We start from the raw sequence: 18,593 nt of genomic DNA on the forward strand, positions 1-18,593 counted from the left end.
GTGCGTGCTGTGGCGAGTATACAAATTGCAAAGAGACAGGAGATGAGAAATCCAAGGTCAGAGAAAGAGGAATATGTCCCTGTGCCCCTTGTGCTAGTCTTTTTGAAAAGACAAAAGCAGAAGCCTTTGGGCTCTACACTGATTCTACCCATAAATGTGAGTTTAAAATCAGTTTTGCTGCTTTATAAAGTCCCAATATCACATTCACTGGTGCTTTGATTTAGACCAGAATTGATTGAAGTTATCTTGCAAATCATGCAACTGTACAGACGTGCATTAACATATCAGTAGAAGAGCTCTTCAATCTGTAACTAGTCCTCTTAATTCAAAAAAACTCAGTTTGCATAAAAGTCTGAAAAGATAAGAGAGCTCAACTAATTCTCTGAAGGAGAGAAATACATGCATACAGACACCAGCAGTCCCAATATGAAGTGTCCTTGGCAGAGTGGCATTTATGGCATGTTTAGAAACACCTACAATTTTACTCCAAACAAGCCGACTCCCGCTCGGCAGTTTTCTCCACGGGAACATCAAGAGAACAGGGAGGGTACAACATCAGAACAGGCCGAGAATAGCCGAGCGGTTAGGGAGAAGCAGGCCATTAGCATAATAACTAATTATAACGTTCAACGAACAGACCTTGGGACCATCTTGGCCGATCAGTCCGGGCGGCCCCGGGGGCCCCTGGATTCCCTGGACAGAGAGAGAGGGAGAGGTTTTGGAGGAGAGACAGAAAAGTAGCGGGGGGGAGAGGGGAAGGGGCGAGAGAGGAAGGAAATGAGGGAGGGAGAGAGAGAATGAGATGAAAGAGACCGGACACACTGCTTTGGGCTGAATGTGACAGAGTGCATGACGGCTTAGTCAGGAGGCACTGAGGGAGAAATGAGATGGCTCAGGTCCACACACACACACACACACACACACAAATGTACGTCCACATATGCACACTTGTAAACAAACACACACACTGAGTTTGCATATTCAACAAAGCATTCTGCTGTAACCAGAGCGCAGCTTGAAGCATCTTCCCACACACCTTCAACACAGAGAAAACACACACATATAAATCTACTATCTCATAGTTTTACTGACTGTAGTCTACAGTCTAATATGTCTGACTGACTCATAACCATTCATTCATTCAATAATTTTACTGTTACAGTTTCTGTCTGTGAGGCAGAAACAAGCACTCAATGTTTTTCAGAAGAAGAAGGGTATGATAGCAAAATAGATATGAATACCAATGGTAAATGGCTTTGTATTTATATAGAGCTTTTCTAGTCTTGATGACCACTCAAAGCATTTTACAGTACAGTTTACAATCACCCATTCACACACACATTCATACAGTGCATCTATTCACAGCACTTTGTTATTCTATGAGGGGCCATTCAGGGTTCAGCATCTTGCCCAAGGAAACTTCGGCATGCAGATGGGTCAGAATGGGGATCGAACTGCCGACCTTCAGGTTGGAGGATCACCACTCTACCCCTAAGCCACAGACGCCCAATCATGAATTTGATATTATTGTTCTGTATTTGTTGATTCAGGTTGTAGTCCCTTATATGATTTCTGATTGATCTGAGTTCTAAATGTCTAACGTCATAAATATTTGTGTTTGGATTTTTACTGGTTTCCTCCTCCCACAGTCCAAAGACATGCAGGTTTGTGGACGACTGTAATTCGCCTGTAGGTGTGAGTGTGAGCATGAATTGTTGTTAATATGGCAGCCGTGTGACCGACTGTCAAGCTGTCCAGGGTGTTGCCCGATGTCAGCTGGGATTGGATCAGTCCTCTCTTATTGGCTAAGGATAAGGGATGGATGTGTGAATAGAAATTTGTCACTAAATACGCTGGAACACAGTATGCATAATATTTCTCTGGATGTGTCAGCACAAAGGCAAAGACAATATTAGGAAAAAAAAGGCAGCCACATTCTGAAAAGGTAATCCCAAAAAAGATTTAGAGAGCAGATGCCTGTCAAGCTTGTTTACAGTAGTAACAGTGGCAGATTCAACTCTAAATTCTTTATAACAATCCCTATTTTTAGACAGAGCCACAAAAAATAAGCTTTTTCTATTCAGACAGATTGTATCAAACCTAGTTTTCTAGCCAAAGAAGCTGATGTTAGCTTCAAGAGTTGGTTGAAAAGGTTTTCTCTGGCTGACTTTTACAGGGCAGACAGGGTGGATGTCTCAATGGCTGCTTAAAGACTGAGCCAACATCCTATCCAGTTAGATTGTCAAATCCCAGCTTTAATTTATATTTTGCATGTTGCCTTGTTTCCTGTTGTCGTCTCAAGCTCATTGTCATGTTACTTACTGATCGTCCTCTGCTTCCATCTTCTCCTGAATACACGCACCTGAGAGGCCAGAGTTTCTCTTTAGTTTTACCAGTTCATCTTGATTCCTTTTGAGTTCAGAGGTCCGGCACTTTGTTTAAGCAGCAGCATTTTGGACTAGCTGCAGGCGTTGAATGCACTACTGGTCTAAGCCCACATACAAAGAATCACAGTAGTCAAGTTGAGAGGTTATGAGGGCATGGATCACCCTTTCTAGATCTTCAGTGGGAAGATAGGTCTTTACCTAGTCTATAAGTCTCAACTGAAACAAGCTAGACCTAACATCTGCGTGTCGATTTGAAAACACTGTCAATATAAACACAAAGACTACAGGGCCAAGGACGACCACCTCAGCAGTCTTCCAACACTCAGTCGTTCTTTCATTTAGGTTTGGGAAGTTTAAGCTCATCCATTGTTTAGTGTAACAACACAATAAAGCAGGGGCTGCAGTGAACCCTTAGTTTATAGATTTGAGGGCAAGAAAATGTGTACATCATCCTTGAAAGAGACATCATATTTCACATAAATTGACGCCAGGTCCAGTAAATATAATGACAATAGGATGGGGCACAGAACAGAACCTTGAGGGACGCCACAGGTAATTGAGGCTGTCTCAGGGGAATAATCACCCAGGGTTACAGAGAAGCTCCTATCTGTTAAGACTGAAACCACCTGAGTGAGATCCTACTTGAATGACCTCTGATCCTCAAGAGCTGCTTTCAGACATGCACTGAACTCCAGATAATCTCAGACAGCCTCAGAGGAGATGTACGTGAGAATGTCTCTCTCAGACAAATCTCTGTAGAATGCTTTTGAGAACGCAGCAGGACACCCTCCGCAGGATTCACCGGGAGCAAGTGAGCGTGTTGTTGATGTTTCCAACACACTTCAGATGCAAAACTGACTTAAAAAAAAAAGAACACAAATATCTCAGTAGAAAAAGCCGTGCCACACACACGCAGAAGACACCGTCTGAGATGTCAAGAGAGCTTTTGATGATAGGGGCCGATATTTTGATGTGCAGTAAACAAAACGACATGATCAGCTGTACATCCTTCCTCTGCATGCTGCGCCATCCACGTCTGCATGCACCACAGATTTCTGTTTTGTCGTGAACATGTCTCTCCTGCTGAGATATTCATGTGTAAAAGGCAAACTCAGGATGATGATGATTCTGATACCTCTGATGTCTCTCGTACTGAACTTTTGTACTTTGATTTTTAACCTGATCTTGTCTCTAAGTCGGCTTTCTGAGTCCTTTGCCTCCGACCAGTGAACAGTTCTACTATCTCGGGTAAAGGTAGGATTAGTGCTAATGTTGCCTCCACGGTAAATATGTGACCCTTGGCTTTTTCCCTCCTTTTAAAAACTAACGTGTGATGTTAGAAACGACTGTAGTTAGTTATTGATATGCTCCTTAACTATAAAATTAACAAATAAGTAAATAACTCGTATGTTATCTTATGTTAGAAATAAAAACAATTTGAATCAATCCTTATTCGTCATTGTTTAGTTGATGGAAATCGAGAGATCGACAATCCTACAGCTGCTGGGCTATAATGGGTAAATCACTGTTTGGGGAATGGTTTATTTTACAGTAAATTGTGTTTGTAATCGCGCACGGCTATAAATTGTCTTTGTAAGACTGATTCATCATATTTGTTATATTTGTAACATCCCTTTAATCAGAGGAGTTTGCATTCTGAAGTATTTCATTGCTCCTTATTGATTTGAATTGGACTATGTGGAGTTTTATGTTGTTAACAGTTTGATGTATAGATGATAATGGAAGAGCTGAGGATCACATCTGTATCAAGTCAAATGAAGTGTGATGGATCTTTGTTGTCACAAATCAAAACACTATAGCTATAAATCCTTTTTTGCATAAGAGTGTGCAAGCCTTTGTCTTCAGCCATAACATACACAATTTAAAAGCTAAAGTTTATCCAACCTTAAGGGTTCTGGATTCAAGTAGACATTTGCACATGTATTTTCCTTCATTTTTAGTTAATGTAGTGTTCAATGTTTTTAAAACCCATTATGAAATATTCTGGTTTGTTGTGGGAACACAGATTTATGAAATACATTATTTCTATATAAGCAACCAACCACTGTGTGTCTATAGATTAAAAGGAGCTAAGTACGAGCATTTGTAATGCCAGACTCGATTGGTGTTGTTTGGATTGGCTGACATTTAATCAGACTCCTATGTATATTTATCGTCACATGATTGTATGTGGTTGCCTGGATACGAGCGGTGGCTCATCCTATACCTCCTCCTCCAGACTCTGTGCGTACGTGTTTGTATAAGTGCGTCACACAAGTCCGAGGCTCCCTGCAGGCACGTCGTCACAGCAGTTTTTTTCTACTGAGCATGAAGGCTAAAAGAAAAAGCCTGTGGTTGTGGAAAGATGACATCTCTGCACTTAGGCATGTTCAGGTGGCTGCAGCAGCTTTGAGCTCGTATTAACAAGGCTTTATATAAGAAATAGAGAATGAGCCAAATGCAAAAAAAATATAATTTTCTTAAACTATTTTTATATACAATTTATGTAACATGTGTGTAACACCTGGATCCAGACAAGATCTAGAAATATTTCCTGTTTTAAACCTTGATCAGTGACCTTTCACCACATCATCTCAACAGGCTATGCAATGCAGAGCCTCATTCACCTGATCTACTTGAAAGCCTCCTATTGATTCACTGAACCTATTCTTCACTCCACATATCTGTACTACCTCTATGTGACCACAAGAGGGGGGCAGAGCAACGACGGCAGGTTCCGGCCATCACCACGGAGGCCCCGGTATTCACAATGCTCTGCTGTAATTCCATCTGACTGTGTGTAATCTTGTTTACCAGAGGGGGGGTGCCCTTACTGTGTGTGAAGCCGTAACCCCTGCGCACACTCGTCTGACTCTGCCGCTAAATTAACAACCACTCACCACCTTAATGGCATTGCTAAATAAATCAAATGGCCTCATATGGTGCCTGCGCCAAATTAATGATCTCATTAGGAGCCCACTGCAGGGACGGGACAGTGAGCAGCTTTATGTGCCGCAGTGCTCAAAGACAAATGAAGAAACCGATGGAGCCGGTCGCCCACTTGTTACATTACACAGGTAACTGTTGGGAATATGCTTTCGGATCAGCCTTGTGGACGGTTTGGTCCCTGTTTTAGTTTGCTGTGGACAAGGTAAACCTGTCCCTTCTCATCTGCCTGTTGGGACAATAGCCTTTAATTATTCAAGGTATTTTTTCTTCTTTTCCTTTGGACAGGGATTTGTGTCCTTCCTCCCACTTCTGAATACCATATGCACTGCAGTCATTGTTATTGTCGACTGTACTCACGGCCTGGGGAGGCTGTGGTGAGATATGTGCCACCTCCATGCTGCCAGCTGCCTCCTGTCACCTGCCAGCACTGAGCTTCATGATGAGGGAATAAGGGCCAGTGTGCTTTGAACAAGTTGCCGGACGTCTGACGGCGTTGAGGGCAGAAGTGTTTGGAGCTGTTCCGGATGGTCCCATATGAAGGTGAGGCAGAAGGCCTGTCATCAGAGTCCTCCTCTGACTGTATCCCACTGGCTCACCTAACTTTCTTCAGGAATTCTGTGTCTTATGAACACTTTGAATTGTGCAGATAGAGTAAACATTTTGGGTAGTTTCTCCCCATTAGGCAATCATGATGTTCAGCTGAACATGTGAAATGTGATGGATGTAGCTGTATGCAAATACGTTCAACCCACCAGCCTTACAAACCAGTAGGAAGCACAGAAGCAATTAATACAGATGTCTGATACAAAATAAGGGAACTAATACTGCAGTGGTGGTTTGTGTTAAAGTTCAAGTCAAATCAAATTATATGACATCTTCTAGTCTTCTAGTACAGTCCCTGGCATCATTACAATTCTATGGGAAGATGGAACAAGCAAATCACAAAAATATATATCAACCAATCAATCAATCAAATTCTATTTGTATAGCCTATATTTACAAATCACAATTTGTCTCATTTAGCTTAACAAGGTGCAGCATCCTCTGTCCTTGACCCTCTACAGGAGTAAGGGAAAACTACCATAAAAACCATTTTAACAGGGAAAAGAACTAAACGTAGAAACCTCAGAGAGCCACGTGTGAGGGATCCCTCTCCCAGGAAGGATAGCAGTGCAATAGATGCCGTGATTAGCAGAGAATATCAACAAAATAAAAATATCCAACAGAGCTCATCTAAGTCAGTATATCCAGGCCCATCTGTACAGACATGATGGTCACTGAGAGAGTCAAGGACCCATGTGATAAATAGAAAAAAACACAAAATACCATATTTTCATCGTCTTAAATGACTGTTTTCATGCAGAATGTTGACATGAACAGGATTATTCCAAGCTGAAAAAAAATCATCATTGATATTACCTTCATTCCTGCGAGTCCCTGCTGCCCAGGCAACCCGGTCTCTCCCTAAAAAGACATGAAAAAGCTCATAGAATAAACTGATGCAGGTGAATTTAAGTCCCCAACAGCACTGACATGTAAACATGAGGTCAGATCTTACCGGAGCTCCAGCTGGGCCGACTTCACCGGAAGCTCCCGGAACACCCTGTGGACAAGAGAGACGGACCAACACAGTTACAATGCTGCATCAACTTCTCACTCTCAGATAGATTTCTTTACTGTACCTATTTCCTAATTTCTTATATATTACATATATAGAAACCCAGTACTTCAGCTCAAAACAATGTTGCTTGATTAAAATACAAGAATTGTGCATCGGGACAGTGTTTGACATATCAGGATGTCCAGGTTTTTACATGACACCCGCATTCTAAAGCATTGAATGACCTCTTAACTCCACCCGGCTGTTAACTTATGCGATGATGTATCAAACAACAAATCCCATCATGACCCCTCTCAGACAAAGATGAAGGAATACAATCCGTGAGTGTTTCAGCAGACACCGGGCTCCGGCTCGTGGGAGTAATGAGAACTTCACTTCGGAGAAGCAAGTAGTTTTTACATCAGAGGAAATAGTTTCAGCAGCAGCTCAACTGTTGAAGGAACAAGAGCATGCAGCCTATTCTTTATTGTGTTGTATTTTGTATTGTGTCGGAAATGGAAGGGTTCTGTTAACTTGTCACGGATAATTTGTTCAGCAGAATTATTCATGATGTCTTTTATTGTGGTAATTTATTTTAATTGAAAAAGCTTTTTCTTCTGATAGAAGCAAACACATTGATCCAAAGCAGGACACCAGAAAACAAAACCTGAATAAACTCTACAACATTAAAAAAAGCTGAAATCTAAATGAGGATTTATTTTCAATGATTTAGCCAAACAGTCATAATTGATTAATTTATAAGCTGCTCTTGTCTTTTTTGTTCTCCTTCCTCTGCTGCTCCTCCAGTTCTCTTTGCCTCATCATTTGTGCCGTCTGTGTACTCTCTAACAAGTGTCTCACTGTGTCAGGTTTCTTACACCTGGCTTGGCTGGATGAGACTTGCAGTGAGACAGCTGTAGACTGAGGTGCCTGTAATCCTGCCGGCAGCGTGGTGGGGTGTGCAGCTGTACAGGGGCCGGGCCTGCAGAGCCTGAGGTGTGTCCCCTTACACTAGCTTGAAGGTTTGGGTTTTTGGCTGTATTCTAAGCTTGTTTCCCACAGCACTGTTTATGGCAAGAAAACATTTCCAGTATGTAGCTAATAACTCTCTTCCCTCTGCTCCCATACCAGTTTTAGGAGAATGAGTTAAAAAACATGTTTTAAAAAAGTGAGAACGAATTGAGCAGCCCCTTTGAGGGAACACTAATGAAACGCCAGTGAGATCCAGCAAACCCCCAAATTCAAATTAGCTGTGTGAAAGAATAGTCACAGAGTCTAGACTAAACAATATAACTGTTTCCATCCAAATTCTAAAAGTCTGTTTTTCCTTTCAGATAATAAAAATGAAAATGAAAAGAGCAACACTGGAATTCAGGTCATATGTCTGATTGGAAAACCAATGTCTGTGAAACATAGGGAAAAATAATGTGCAGCTCTTATCCCAGCACTGTGACTAGTTCATGCACAATGTATTAGCTGTAACACAACACAGACTTTATACTGTGTAAGCCCAGTTTCTGCACAGTTCTATGATGCACTAACCTCAGACCAGCATCCATGCTGCACTCTGCGCTGTGGCGTGGTCAGGTTCTCATAATGCTGTCAGAAAAGTCCTATTCTGACACTGACATGAATGTCTAGTCTCATGTGAATCAGCTGCTGTAGCTTCAGCCATTATTCTGCTATGAACGGCTGCAGCAGGATACGCAGCAGCAGCAGTAGAACTGGTTTGAGGTCAGCCTCTAAACAGACTGACTCATCTGAGAAAAGATACAAGACAAATCCAGAACAAACAGACTAAATATCACATAGACCTCATAGAACACAGCCAAAAAGGCTATCTCCTCTGTCACCTCCTCTACACACACACACACACACACACACACACACACACAGCCGCTCCACTAGATCACTGAACTTTCGATTATGTATTATTCTATTCTATTTTTTCCCAGTCTTTTCTAGTCTAGTCTATTCTTTTGGACAATACTTGACACATTTTTTTCTGCGCCAGTAATAAAGACATTTTTGCAGGTTTATGACGTATAACAACAACGTCGGCCATTGGAAAACCCATAATACATTTTAAATGTTTGTTTTACAGTTTACATGTTGACTGACCATCTTTAAATGTAGAGATAAACATGTTAACCACTGTTTGTGCTGTGATGTGCTGCTCTTCTCAGGTCAGGCTGTTCCTGCTGCCCTCTCTCTTCCTGTTGCTAGGACTCTTACTTCTTCTTTTTACAATGCATTGTGGGACGCAATTAGTGCACTATATAATGTATATTCACACAGCTTCTGTTGAGATATCTATGTTTCTCTGTATCTTGTGATTATATTTTACCTATATCCTGTGAACAAATATTAGCTGTATAATCCATATAATCAATAATGCTACAACAGTTACTTTTAGTTAGAATGATGTATAATCTTTTTGACTCAGACGCAGGGTCAGGCCCAGAGCACGACCACAGAAAGAGCAGGTGTCAACCTGAATGTCAATCTGACCCAAAATACAATTCGGAGAAAAGTGTGTGATGGAAATTCATCTTGAGATTTGGAATAATGAAAGCACGGATGCTCAGAAAAGAGAGAGGACGTGCCAGAACTAATACAATAAGGTGCTTCATGAAATATGGTGAGAAAAAGATATGAAATCCTCCGGAAAAGTATTATCTGCTGGGTCTCTCCACTGTGGCAGGCTCCCTGTTTGCCAAGGCCACAGTGGTGGGACACCTGGTCAGTTGAAAGTGATGTGCTTGCAAAAAACTGCACTTTGAGGAAACAGTATACATCTGGCCAATAACTGGCCAGATGAATTCCCTCAAAGAAAAAGAACCGCCTCTGTGCCCACCCTGTGTCTGATTATATATACTGTGGACTTAGGATTGAACGGGGCTTCTTCTCGACATGATCCACTGAACCTGGTGACGTGTCCGGCAGAACCCCAGAGACTCTCTGTAAGTATTTCAGTGAATACAATAAATGTTCAATTTCCAGAACTTCATGTATAAGTGTCTAATTATTCCTTCTCAAATCCTGGATCAACAAACACGCTTGTCCAATCGCCGGAGGCGAGTTCAAGTTTAAAAGCCTGGCGACGACACTTCCTACCCACACAGTGACTATCATCTGCATTTGGGTCCTGCAATAAATGAAACCCTGAAAGCATACAGCCAATTCAAATTTCATAACATAATCATTTGAAATTCAATAAAGTTTTAGTAAAGATTTAAGTTTAGATTTGGATTGAATTAAGATTTTTTTCGTAGCATTTTCCTATTTTCATGCACAAATTGTCAATTTGCCGAAATAACAATGGAATATCAGTTTTATAGACATGTGGTTGTAATTTTTTTTTTCTTTGACTATAAGCGTTTGGAAACTGTCAAGTAATGGTGAACGATCTATTTTAACTTCATTAAGTAAACATGGAGAGGGATTACATTGTGCAGTGTCTTGTCACGTCATGCACTGTCAGATATCAGCTGGGAAGCTCTACTGAAGCTTAGACTCTCACCAGAGGATCAGAGTGCTTTGTATTCAGACTATGTGAACCTGCACTGATGATTCCACTGTAGATAAGTGTGTGCTTTGTGTGTGTGTGTGTGTGTGTGTGTGTGTGTGTGTGCGTGTGTGTGTGTGTGTGTGTGTGTATGTGTGTGATAAAGTAAACTAAGTGTAATCTCTGGGGTTTAGAATGAGGCTGATGGATCTGGATATCAGCAGGTGTCTGACATGGTGGCTTTACTCTGGTAACAACATTGGGCCTGTTTAGCATCAGAAATACATTGTGTGACCTCTGTGCTCTCTCTGCCTATTCTGTCTGTCTGGGAAAGATTTAGTCAAAGTTATATTCCAGTGTCGGATCAGACGAAGAGATTCAAATTTAATTTCAATGGTTTGTTAGATTGTGACGGAAGGATATGTGGAATTAAATTTGAGATAAAAAAAAAGATACATCAGCTTTTGTGGAAATAACATGAGCACCGATGAGGGTGACAACAAGTTCTCCCCCTAGAAACAAACTTACAAACAAAATTTAAGTGAAGCGGGCCCTGCATAACAACTCTTGTCTGAACTCATCCATCTCTCAGCAGCGTACCAGCAGGTCTGAGGCTAGATGAGGACATCTGATCTGTCTTTAGCAGATGTGGTTATCGACACGTGATCGTACCTGAGGCGAGAAGAAGAGGGTTGGATGACAGATGAAGAGAGAGGCCACATGGGGCACGGAGAGGAGACATCACAAAAAGGATTAAAGGATTTATCTAACTTTGATATTTGGAACAAACAACAGGAGTGAGTCTGTTTGGGACGGATCGAAATACGAAAAATGCCCGTCATGCTAAAAACTTTCACTCTTAAACACAATCATAAATCAAATTAATATCTGGATTTTAATTTGGATCTACACCATTTGAACACACTCCAAGAAACATGCCAGACTTTTATCATTAAGATCTGTAAACTCTTTTCTGAGAAATTAACTAAAATGGTAAAAAAAAAATGGTAAAAAATGACCAAAATAATTCCTGGATCCACCCACTGATCTGATCCACATTCAAATATAAAAGATTCTTTCCTGTTTCATAATGCATCCAGGGGTTAATTTGTGCCGGATCCTGCCGGAACAGGATCCGGCACCTCTTGGTTTTGGCCTGCCCGTGTTCCGGGACTTATTTGGGCTGATCCGGTACCTCTCGTATAGAAAAAAATATTAATACAGAGCTGCCAACTCTCACGCTTTTGGCGTGTGACAAACATCCAATTTCTCACGCCAAAAAAAAAAGTGATTTCTTACAAGTGGCCAATACGTCGATCGCGAAGGCAGTGTGGTCCGCCGCGGACGAGGTTCGCTACATCGTCCAGGGCGGGGGCTGGCGGCGGCGGCGGCGGCTAAAGACACACTGCCGTTGACGTTTTGTAATAAATCTCTCATTAGATTTTTGTGTTTGCAACTTGTGTTTCTGCTTGCGCGGCTATATTTTGGTCACCCCCGACAAAATCTCACTCCAAGGTTTTTTGAAAATTTCGCAGCTCTGTTAATATTAAAAAAATGTTTAAAAAAATGTATAAAATAAAAACATAATATTCATATAATAATTTACAGAACAAATCCCATGAATTTCATGTTGTTTATTAAGATAAAACGACGTCATTTGAAAGACTCGGGAGATCTGTTGTTGATGCACCCCGCTTTGCAGACAAAAACTTTTGAAATTTGCTGCATCTGGGGAGCAAGCAGCAGAAAGGAACAAAGAGTTACCTGTTCAGTGCAAACATGTCAAAAAGACAGTTGAATTTACTGTCCTTTTTCAAAAAGAAGGAAGAGTTGCATGACGCTTCGAAACGAGTCAGAAAAGCCTCGACAAGCGGCGACAAGGGCAGTTGCAGCGGTCATGTTGACGAGCAAAACCGGCTGGAGCAGGAGACTAGCGCCGCAACCGCTAGCCAGCTTCACCGACAGCTAGCCAAGCCAGGGCAGGAGGCCGGTACCGCGGCAGCGGCAGGTCAGGTTACCCGCCAGCCGGAGCGGGAGCTAGCTACAGCGCCAGCAGTCACAGACACACGCAGTAAAACCCGAAACAGGGAGGAGGAGGAGAATCCGGACATGGTCGTGATGTGGGGTGTTTTGGACAACTAAATATGGTGAGCATACTGTCTATTAATAGGCCGCCGTGCCAATCTTTAAATAATAATAATGGAAGATTTATGTGATTTATTGTAAGCTTTGAACTTTTATTTTTTATGTTTTACAAGTTAGATCTATGTTGAGAAATTAATTGCTGACTGTAAGTCCCACCTGTGTTGATGTGGGCATTTGCCTGTGCTGTGCAGTATAGCCTAAAATAATTGTAAATTATTGTCATAAAATTTATACCATGGATATTATTTGAAATTAAGGCTTGTAAGTCCCACAGCATTGTCAGTGGGCATTTGCATGTTTTTTTCAGCACCGTTTTCTGTATGCGTTCCGGGACCTGTGTCCGTCTCGTCATCCCTGCGCTGTCATATGTACTTTGCGTTCCGGCACCTTGTGATTTACAAATTAAGCACTGAATGCATCCTTCCATTAAGTGTCATGGGGAGACAAAAATAGGTGAGGGACAGGATTTTGGGACCGGCAGCGTTCAGGTTTTCGTTTCTAATTTGACCAATCACGTTTGAGCAGCAGAAGAGGTGGATCACACTGACTGAAACAAAGTGGCTATCAGCTTTTTAATTTAACTGCATTCATATGCAGATAGTTGTTATAGGGATTACACAAAATGTGGTCTGGATCTAACAAAAACCTACAAAAATCTAATGTTTTCTGTGGAGATATGTTTGACTTGGTTGATTAAAATATAGTCGCACTGTGAATGGTGTGCAGCCAACAAAAGATGGCGGCTTGGGAACAGTTGCAGTATCCCCCAGAGGCTAATCGGTCGTCAGATGATAGCCAATGGGCTCTGAAATTTTATGATTCATGTGATGTCATGAGTACGTGAAAAAACTGAAAACCCGATGCACAGTAAACTGACAGAATATGTAATTGAATAGACCAGACACAACTATTGAACAGATAGTTTCAAGAGCAGGATAGTTCGCTGCTGACCCGGATTCATTAAGTATAAGACATCGCATTGTTACCAAGCAATTACAGTGGTGGGGGGACTGTAGTATTGTAAAACTATTTACAATAATAAAAGCTGCATTCATAGTTTTTTCTCTCACCGTGCATCATCAGCCTGATAAGGAAGGCAGGGTTTTGTTTGGGGATGCAGTAGGAAGCTGCTCTGCACGCACACATTAAGGTTTCTCTCTATTTGTGCTTTGCTTTACATTCTGGCCCCGATAAAGTGCGGGTGTGGGGTGTGACAGTGATGAGTTTAGCAGTCTGATTCATGCAGACATAGGATAATAAAGAAAGTACATAAAAAGGGCATAACATTCAAGAGTTAAAGAGCCTTTTCACCTCAGAGGACAAATAGTGACTTGGGCTTGACGTAAGTAGATTCATCAGCTTTTTCCTCCCGATGGTTTGTGTTAGTTATTACCATATAGATGTATTCAACAGTTAATGGAACTTTCTGCTGATGCTCACTGCCCACGTACAGACACAAAGGCTGAGGACAGCTCGGTGCCTGCTCTGGATGCATTTGCATTGGGGTTGTGTATCGGTTTGTGTGTCTGCGCGCGTGCTGGGTTTACTAGCTTGCAGCAGTGTGTAAAAGCTGCAATGAATCTCAGCTCTCATGTTTACGTCCCGATTATTCTTCCCTTCAAATCTTTATGGGACCAGTTAAAAGCTAGCTGCTTGTTCTATCCACAGAATCCACAGGAAATGTGTTTCGTGAGCAGTCTCGTCACAAATTATTACAACATTTATTGACAGATATGTGATGCTTCCAATTTAAAATCCCCTCATGCAGCCGTCTGTAATACATGAAGCAAGAACAGTAACTTACCGGGGCACCTTGAGCTCCAGCAGCACCAGCCAATCCGGGAACCCCCTTCTGTCCCTGAGGACACAACAGACATGTCAGAGAACTTTCACTTTACTAGTGCTGCTGTGAATCAGTTCCACATGGTAGCATCAGTTGACTAGCATCTGTCATCGGATCCTCATCATTTAACCAGATATTGCTGAAGAAGACAACACGACATTAGTAGAATACATGTACAAAACACACCAGATCCACGTACAGTCATTGGGCAGCACCAAAAAAGCAAAGGTGAATCACTGTCTTTGTGAACTAATGGATGAATGCACGAGAGAAAGAACTCATGAATAAATGGGGATTTTGAGCAGCTTTATTCTGTATTCACGATAATATAGATAAAACAGTCTGACATTTTGAAAAGGAATCTCTTTTAAAAGGTTAAACTTGTTAGTGTCTTTAAGTAGGACTAAACACTATTATTGTAAAAGTATAAATAGTACAATTTATATGCAGGAAATAAAGAAAAACCCTTCCTAGCATCATAGCAGCTTAGCTCATATCACACAACTGTCAGATGGATTGACACACTTTGTACAGACATTCATGGTTCACATACGGTTCATCCTTTTTACTTTGTACTTCCTCCAGCAGGAGGTTGTCATTTCTGACTAAAAGACCTTCATGAGCCCTCAGGATGAATTTTAATTCTGATAACTTTGGTTATTCCTAAAAAATATTTGAATGTGTCCAATACATTGATTTACAAAGAAATTTTCATCAGCTTCTATTCATGTATGGCTCATTGGCAAATCTTAGTATGCTCACACACTGCACTCAGATGGTAAGCATGTAGGAAACATCTGCATGTTATCATTGCTACTGTGAGCATGTCGGCCTGCAACCACCACTGTGTTGCCTATAGCATTGTTAAACCTGCTGTAGAATAAAGGTTTGAATGAAGAAGGTGCTTTCTCTCATCTAAGTATTTGTCGTTGCCAACAATTATTTTGAAATGTGGTTGTAAGCTCTGAAAAACCCAGTAAGTAAACTTTTGAGGGAAATTTCCTTGTCTCTTGTTGATCCAAGGGTCAAGAATGAGCTTCCATATTCAAATGAGATGGCCTGCTGTGTATAACTCCAAGAAAAAGCAATGATTCGATATTGTTGCTTGACTCTGTTAATGTCCGTAGAAGTAGTACAGTTTAAATATGGAGGGAATATTGGGATTAGGCATGTAATGACTCTGCTTGTGGCACAGCACTGACGCAGGGGCAGCTTGTGGTGTGCCGAGTCCTGTGGGCGGACGTCTCGCAGAGAGGCGGCAGCTAGTTAAAATAAAAATGAACGGCAACAAACAAACACATTTTAAGCCACAACACAACATGCAAATAAACTTTAAACCTCCAGTAAGACCTCTCTGCGCTGTCCAAGTATGTGTGTTGAATGTGTTACGATGTCTGTGGTATGTGACCTGGTTCCAGTGTGTACCACCATAATACACTGGCACTGGCAATGGCCATGTGAAACAAGTTGTAAAACACATGTTGTACATTGAAGAGCATTCATTTGTACATGACGCCTCCTGTAAAGCTCTGACTCCTCTGTCTACTCGACACATACAAAAGTATCGCTTGATTTCCACTCAACATGGTCAGCATTTCTTAGTTCCTCTTTTCTTTGTGTCCTGTGGATCAAGAGGTTTGGTATGGGGGCAATGACTTTTTTGTTAGGGGTTGGGGAAAAAATGCATTGGCACTTTTGCTTTACATATACTAAATATGGATTTATATATATACAACTCTGTTAGCAAGTATTACTCTTGAATAAATATGACATTTGTGCCGGGATATATTTTACCAGCTCAGTAAACAGGATGAGATTGATATGATTTAGATGAGCTTTTAGGTCTGTATTGCATTAGCTATGATGCATGTTTTGTGTTTGTTATGCATCTCTCTATCTTGGGATAATGTTGGAAGTACCCTCACTTCTACATATCTCTCTGTCTCTCACAACTCTAACATATTCATATCTCTCGGATATATCCGAGTTAATGGTATGTGTCCTTCTAAATGGTAAATGGATTGAATCAATTATTATCCAGTCTCCACTTCGAAGTGCTTTACATGAAGTATTCATCCATGCATGCACACGTTCATACAGCACTTATTTACACAACTATTTTGGGGTTCGTTATCTTGCACTTTTGTATGCAGGCTGTAGGACCTTGGCATTGAACCGCATCCCTCTGGTTCATGGACGACCCTCTCCACTCCCTGAGCCTCAGCCGCTCCAAATAAATATCAAAGACATTAGATCACATACAACAAATATCCTTGAGATGTACTGTCATGAGGTGGTTGAAGGGTACAACTGGCTATATTCTACATTGGGGGAAAAATTTTGGGGGGGGGGCTTTAATTTTCAATACTTTTTGATGTAGTATATGTGTTTGTAGCATTACCCATTGTTTCCTACTAAAGCCTTGTATTTTTCAAATGGATCACAAGTCTGTAATTTTACTTTAAATTCTCAATCCCTAAACAGATGGTCACTGTAGGTTTTATCAATCATTACTCAAATATGAGGAAATAGTCCATTTGTTGAGGAGCAACAATCAGGAGCAAATTCAAGCATGAATGACCTTTTCAAGATCGGCAATTTATGAAAATAAATGATTTTCAGCTGCAGCAGATGTAATGGCCCAATTCTCATCAGTTGAGGGGGAAAAAGAATGGTGAAAATAGAACATTACTGCTAAATTAAAGTCTGAGACTTAATATAGGACGAACACGGCCGAGGAAAGATAATGATGCTCATTGTAGTGGTCATCTACTTTGCAACCCCATCTGTAAGGTTTCATTCAGGGTTGTAAAGGCCCAGGTTGTCAAGTATACTCAGGAGCTTTCTCAGCCATTTCTATCTTTATTCAAGAGCGTGGTTTTTAAATTTCAGTGCAATACTTCTTTATTCCACTTTCAGATTTTGTTATGCGGAAAGCATTAAAAATCTCTGTCCTTACAAATAGCCTCAAGCACAAATTGTCTCTGCTCCTGCTCAAAACTGGTTGTCTGCACTCAGCTGTGATGTTTCTGCACAAAGTTCATCAGCTCCAGTTTGAATCCTTCTCCTCGTGTTACGGTTGTTTCCGCGTCCTTGCTAAACCTCTCGGATCTTGCAAATCTTCTTCTCTTGTGCACTGAACCTTCTTAAAGGCCTACAAGAGTGTTTATATCCCCTAATGTTGTTTAATTCTCAAAATTCCTTATTCAAAAGGTTGGCCATGAAAAACCTCAACTCATGGGCCTAAAATAGCTTAAATGAAAATTCACTCATTATCTCCTCACCCCTATGCCGGTGGAGAGGTGGGTGAAGTGTTCCAATACACAAAACACTTTTGGAGTCATGGGGGTAAACAGTGTTACAGAAGACAACTTCGTTGCAGCGAGTGCAGATATACTTTTTTAGGCAGAATCAGAGCGTTATATTTTCACACATGCAATGAATAATGAAGACAGTGTGCAGGGTTTTGAAGGAAAATATAGCAAAACCTCTCTGAAAACGATAAAAAAAAGAAAGAAAAAGAAACACAAGTATAATGAACATGCTCTATTTTTTAAAGCATTTGTGGTTTCTCATTGGTTGCTATTTATAGGGTGCCATTCCTATACATCTATCAAATCAATGGGGTCAATGAATCCATCCATGACCTGTGTCTTTCTAGTTTGAACCAAAACCTAACAGAGCCACTAGTATGGCTGCAAACCTATAATTAAACAGTTTTGAGGATAAATTAAATAACTACCTAATTATTTAAATAGTGTTGATGTAAAATACAAAGATAATAAAACTTAACATGGTCTTTTAAACTATTTGGTTTATTCTCAAAATGATCGTTTGTATTTGGTCCTAAAATATCTTCTCTTTGGTTCATCTAATACAAACTCCTGTGAGGCAATATAAAGCCACTTTTTACCAGAAGTATCTGGGTTCCAGCGGATTGGGGTTTGCCACACAGACTAAAGACCAGGGGAAATTAGACAAATTAGCCTGCTGATGTATGAACAACTGACAGTTACAACAAGCTGTTCCAATACAGACTGTGATGGAAGTTACCTGGAAGCAGGCGAAAGGATAATAAGGGAGCAGCGTATGTCTCACACAGAAGAGTTTATTGCAGCTAGATGCGCATCGCACGAGGCCAGGCGGTGAAACAATATCAAC

At 41.0% G+C, this 18,593-nt stretch overlaps 1 protein-coding gene across 1 annotated transcript in view; it reads right to left on the reverse strand.

The window, feature by feature from the left end:
* Window positions 1-18,593, reverse strand: part of si:dkey-225n22.4 (collagen alpha-1(XXI) chain) — a 70,769-nt gene that overhangs the window by 22,304 nt on the left and 29,872 nt on the right. Inside the window, exons 19-22 of the mRNA XM_053412828.1 lie at window positions 14,394-14,447; window positions 6,895-6,939; window positions 6,756-6,800; window positions 640-693 (exon numbers count right to left, since the gene is read on the reverse strand). Coding sequence (XP_053268803.1) covers window positions 640-693; window positions 6,756-6,800; window positions 6,895-6,939; window positions 14,394-14,447 — 198 coding nt within the window. The remainder of the gene's footprint in view (window positions 1-639; window positions 694-6,755; window positions 6,801-6,894; window positions 6,940-14,393; window positions 14,448-18,593) is intronic.

Source organism: Pleuronectes platessa, chromosome 20 (genome assembly GCF_947347685.1).
Source record: "Pleuronectes platessa chromosome 20, fPlePla1.1, whole genome shotgun sequence".
NCBI lineage: Eukaryota > Metazoa > Chordata > Actinopteri > Pleuronectiformes > Pleuronectidae > Pleuronectes > Pleuronectes platessa.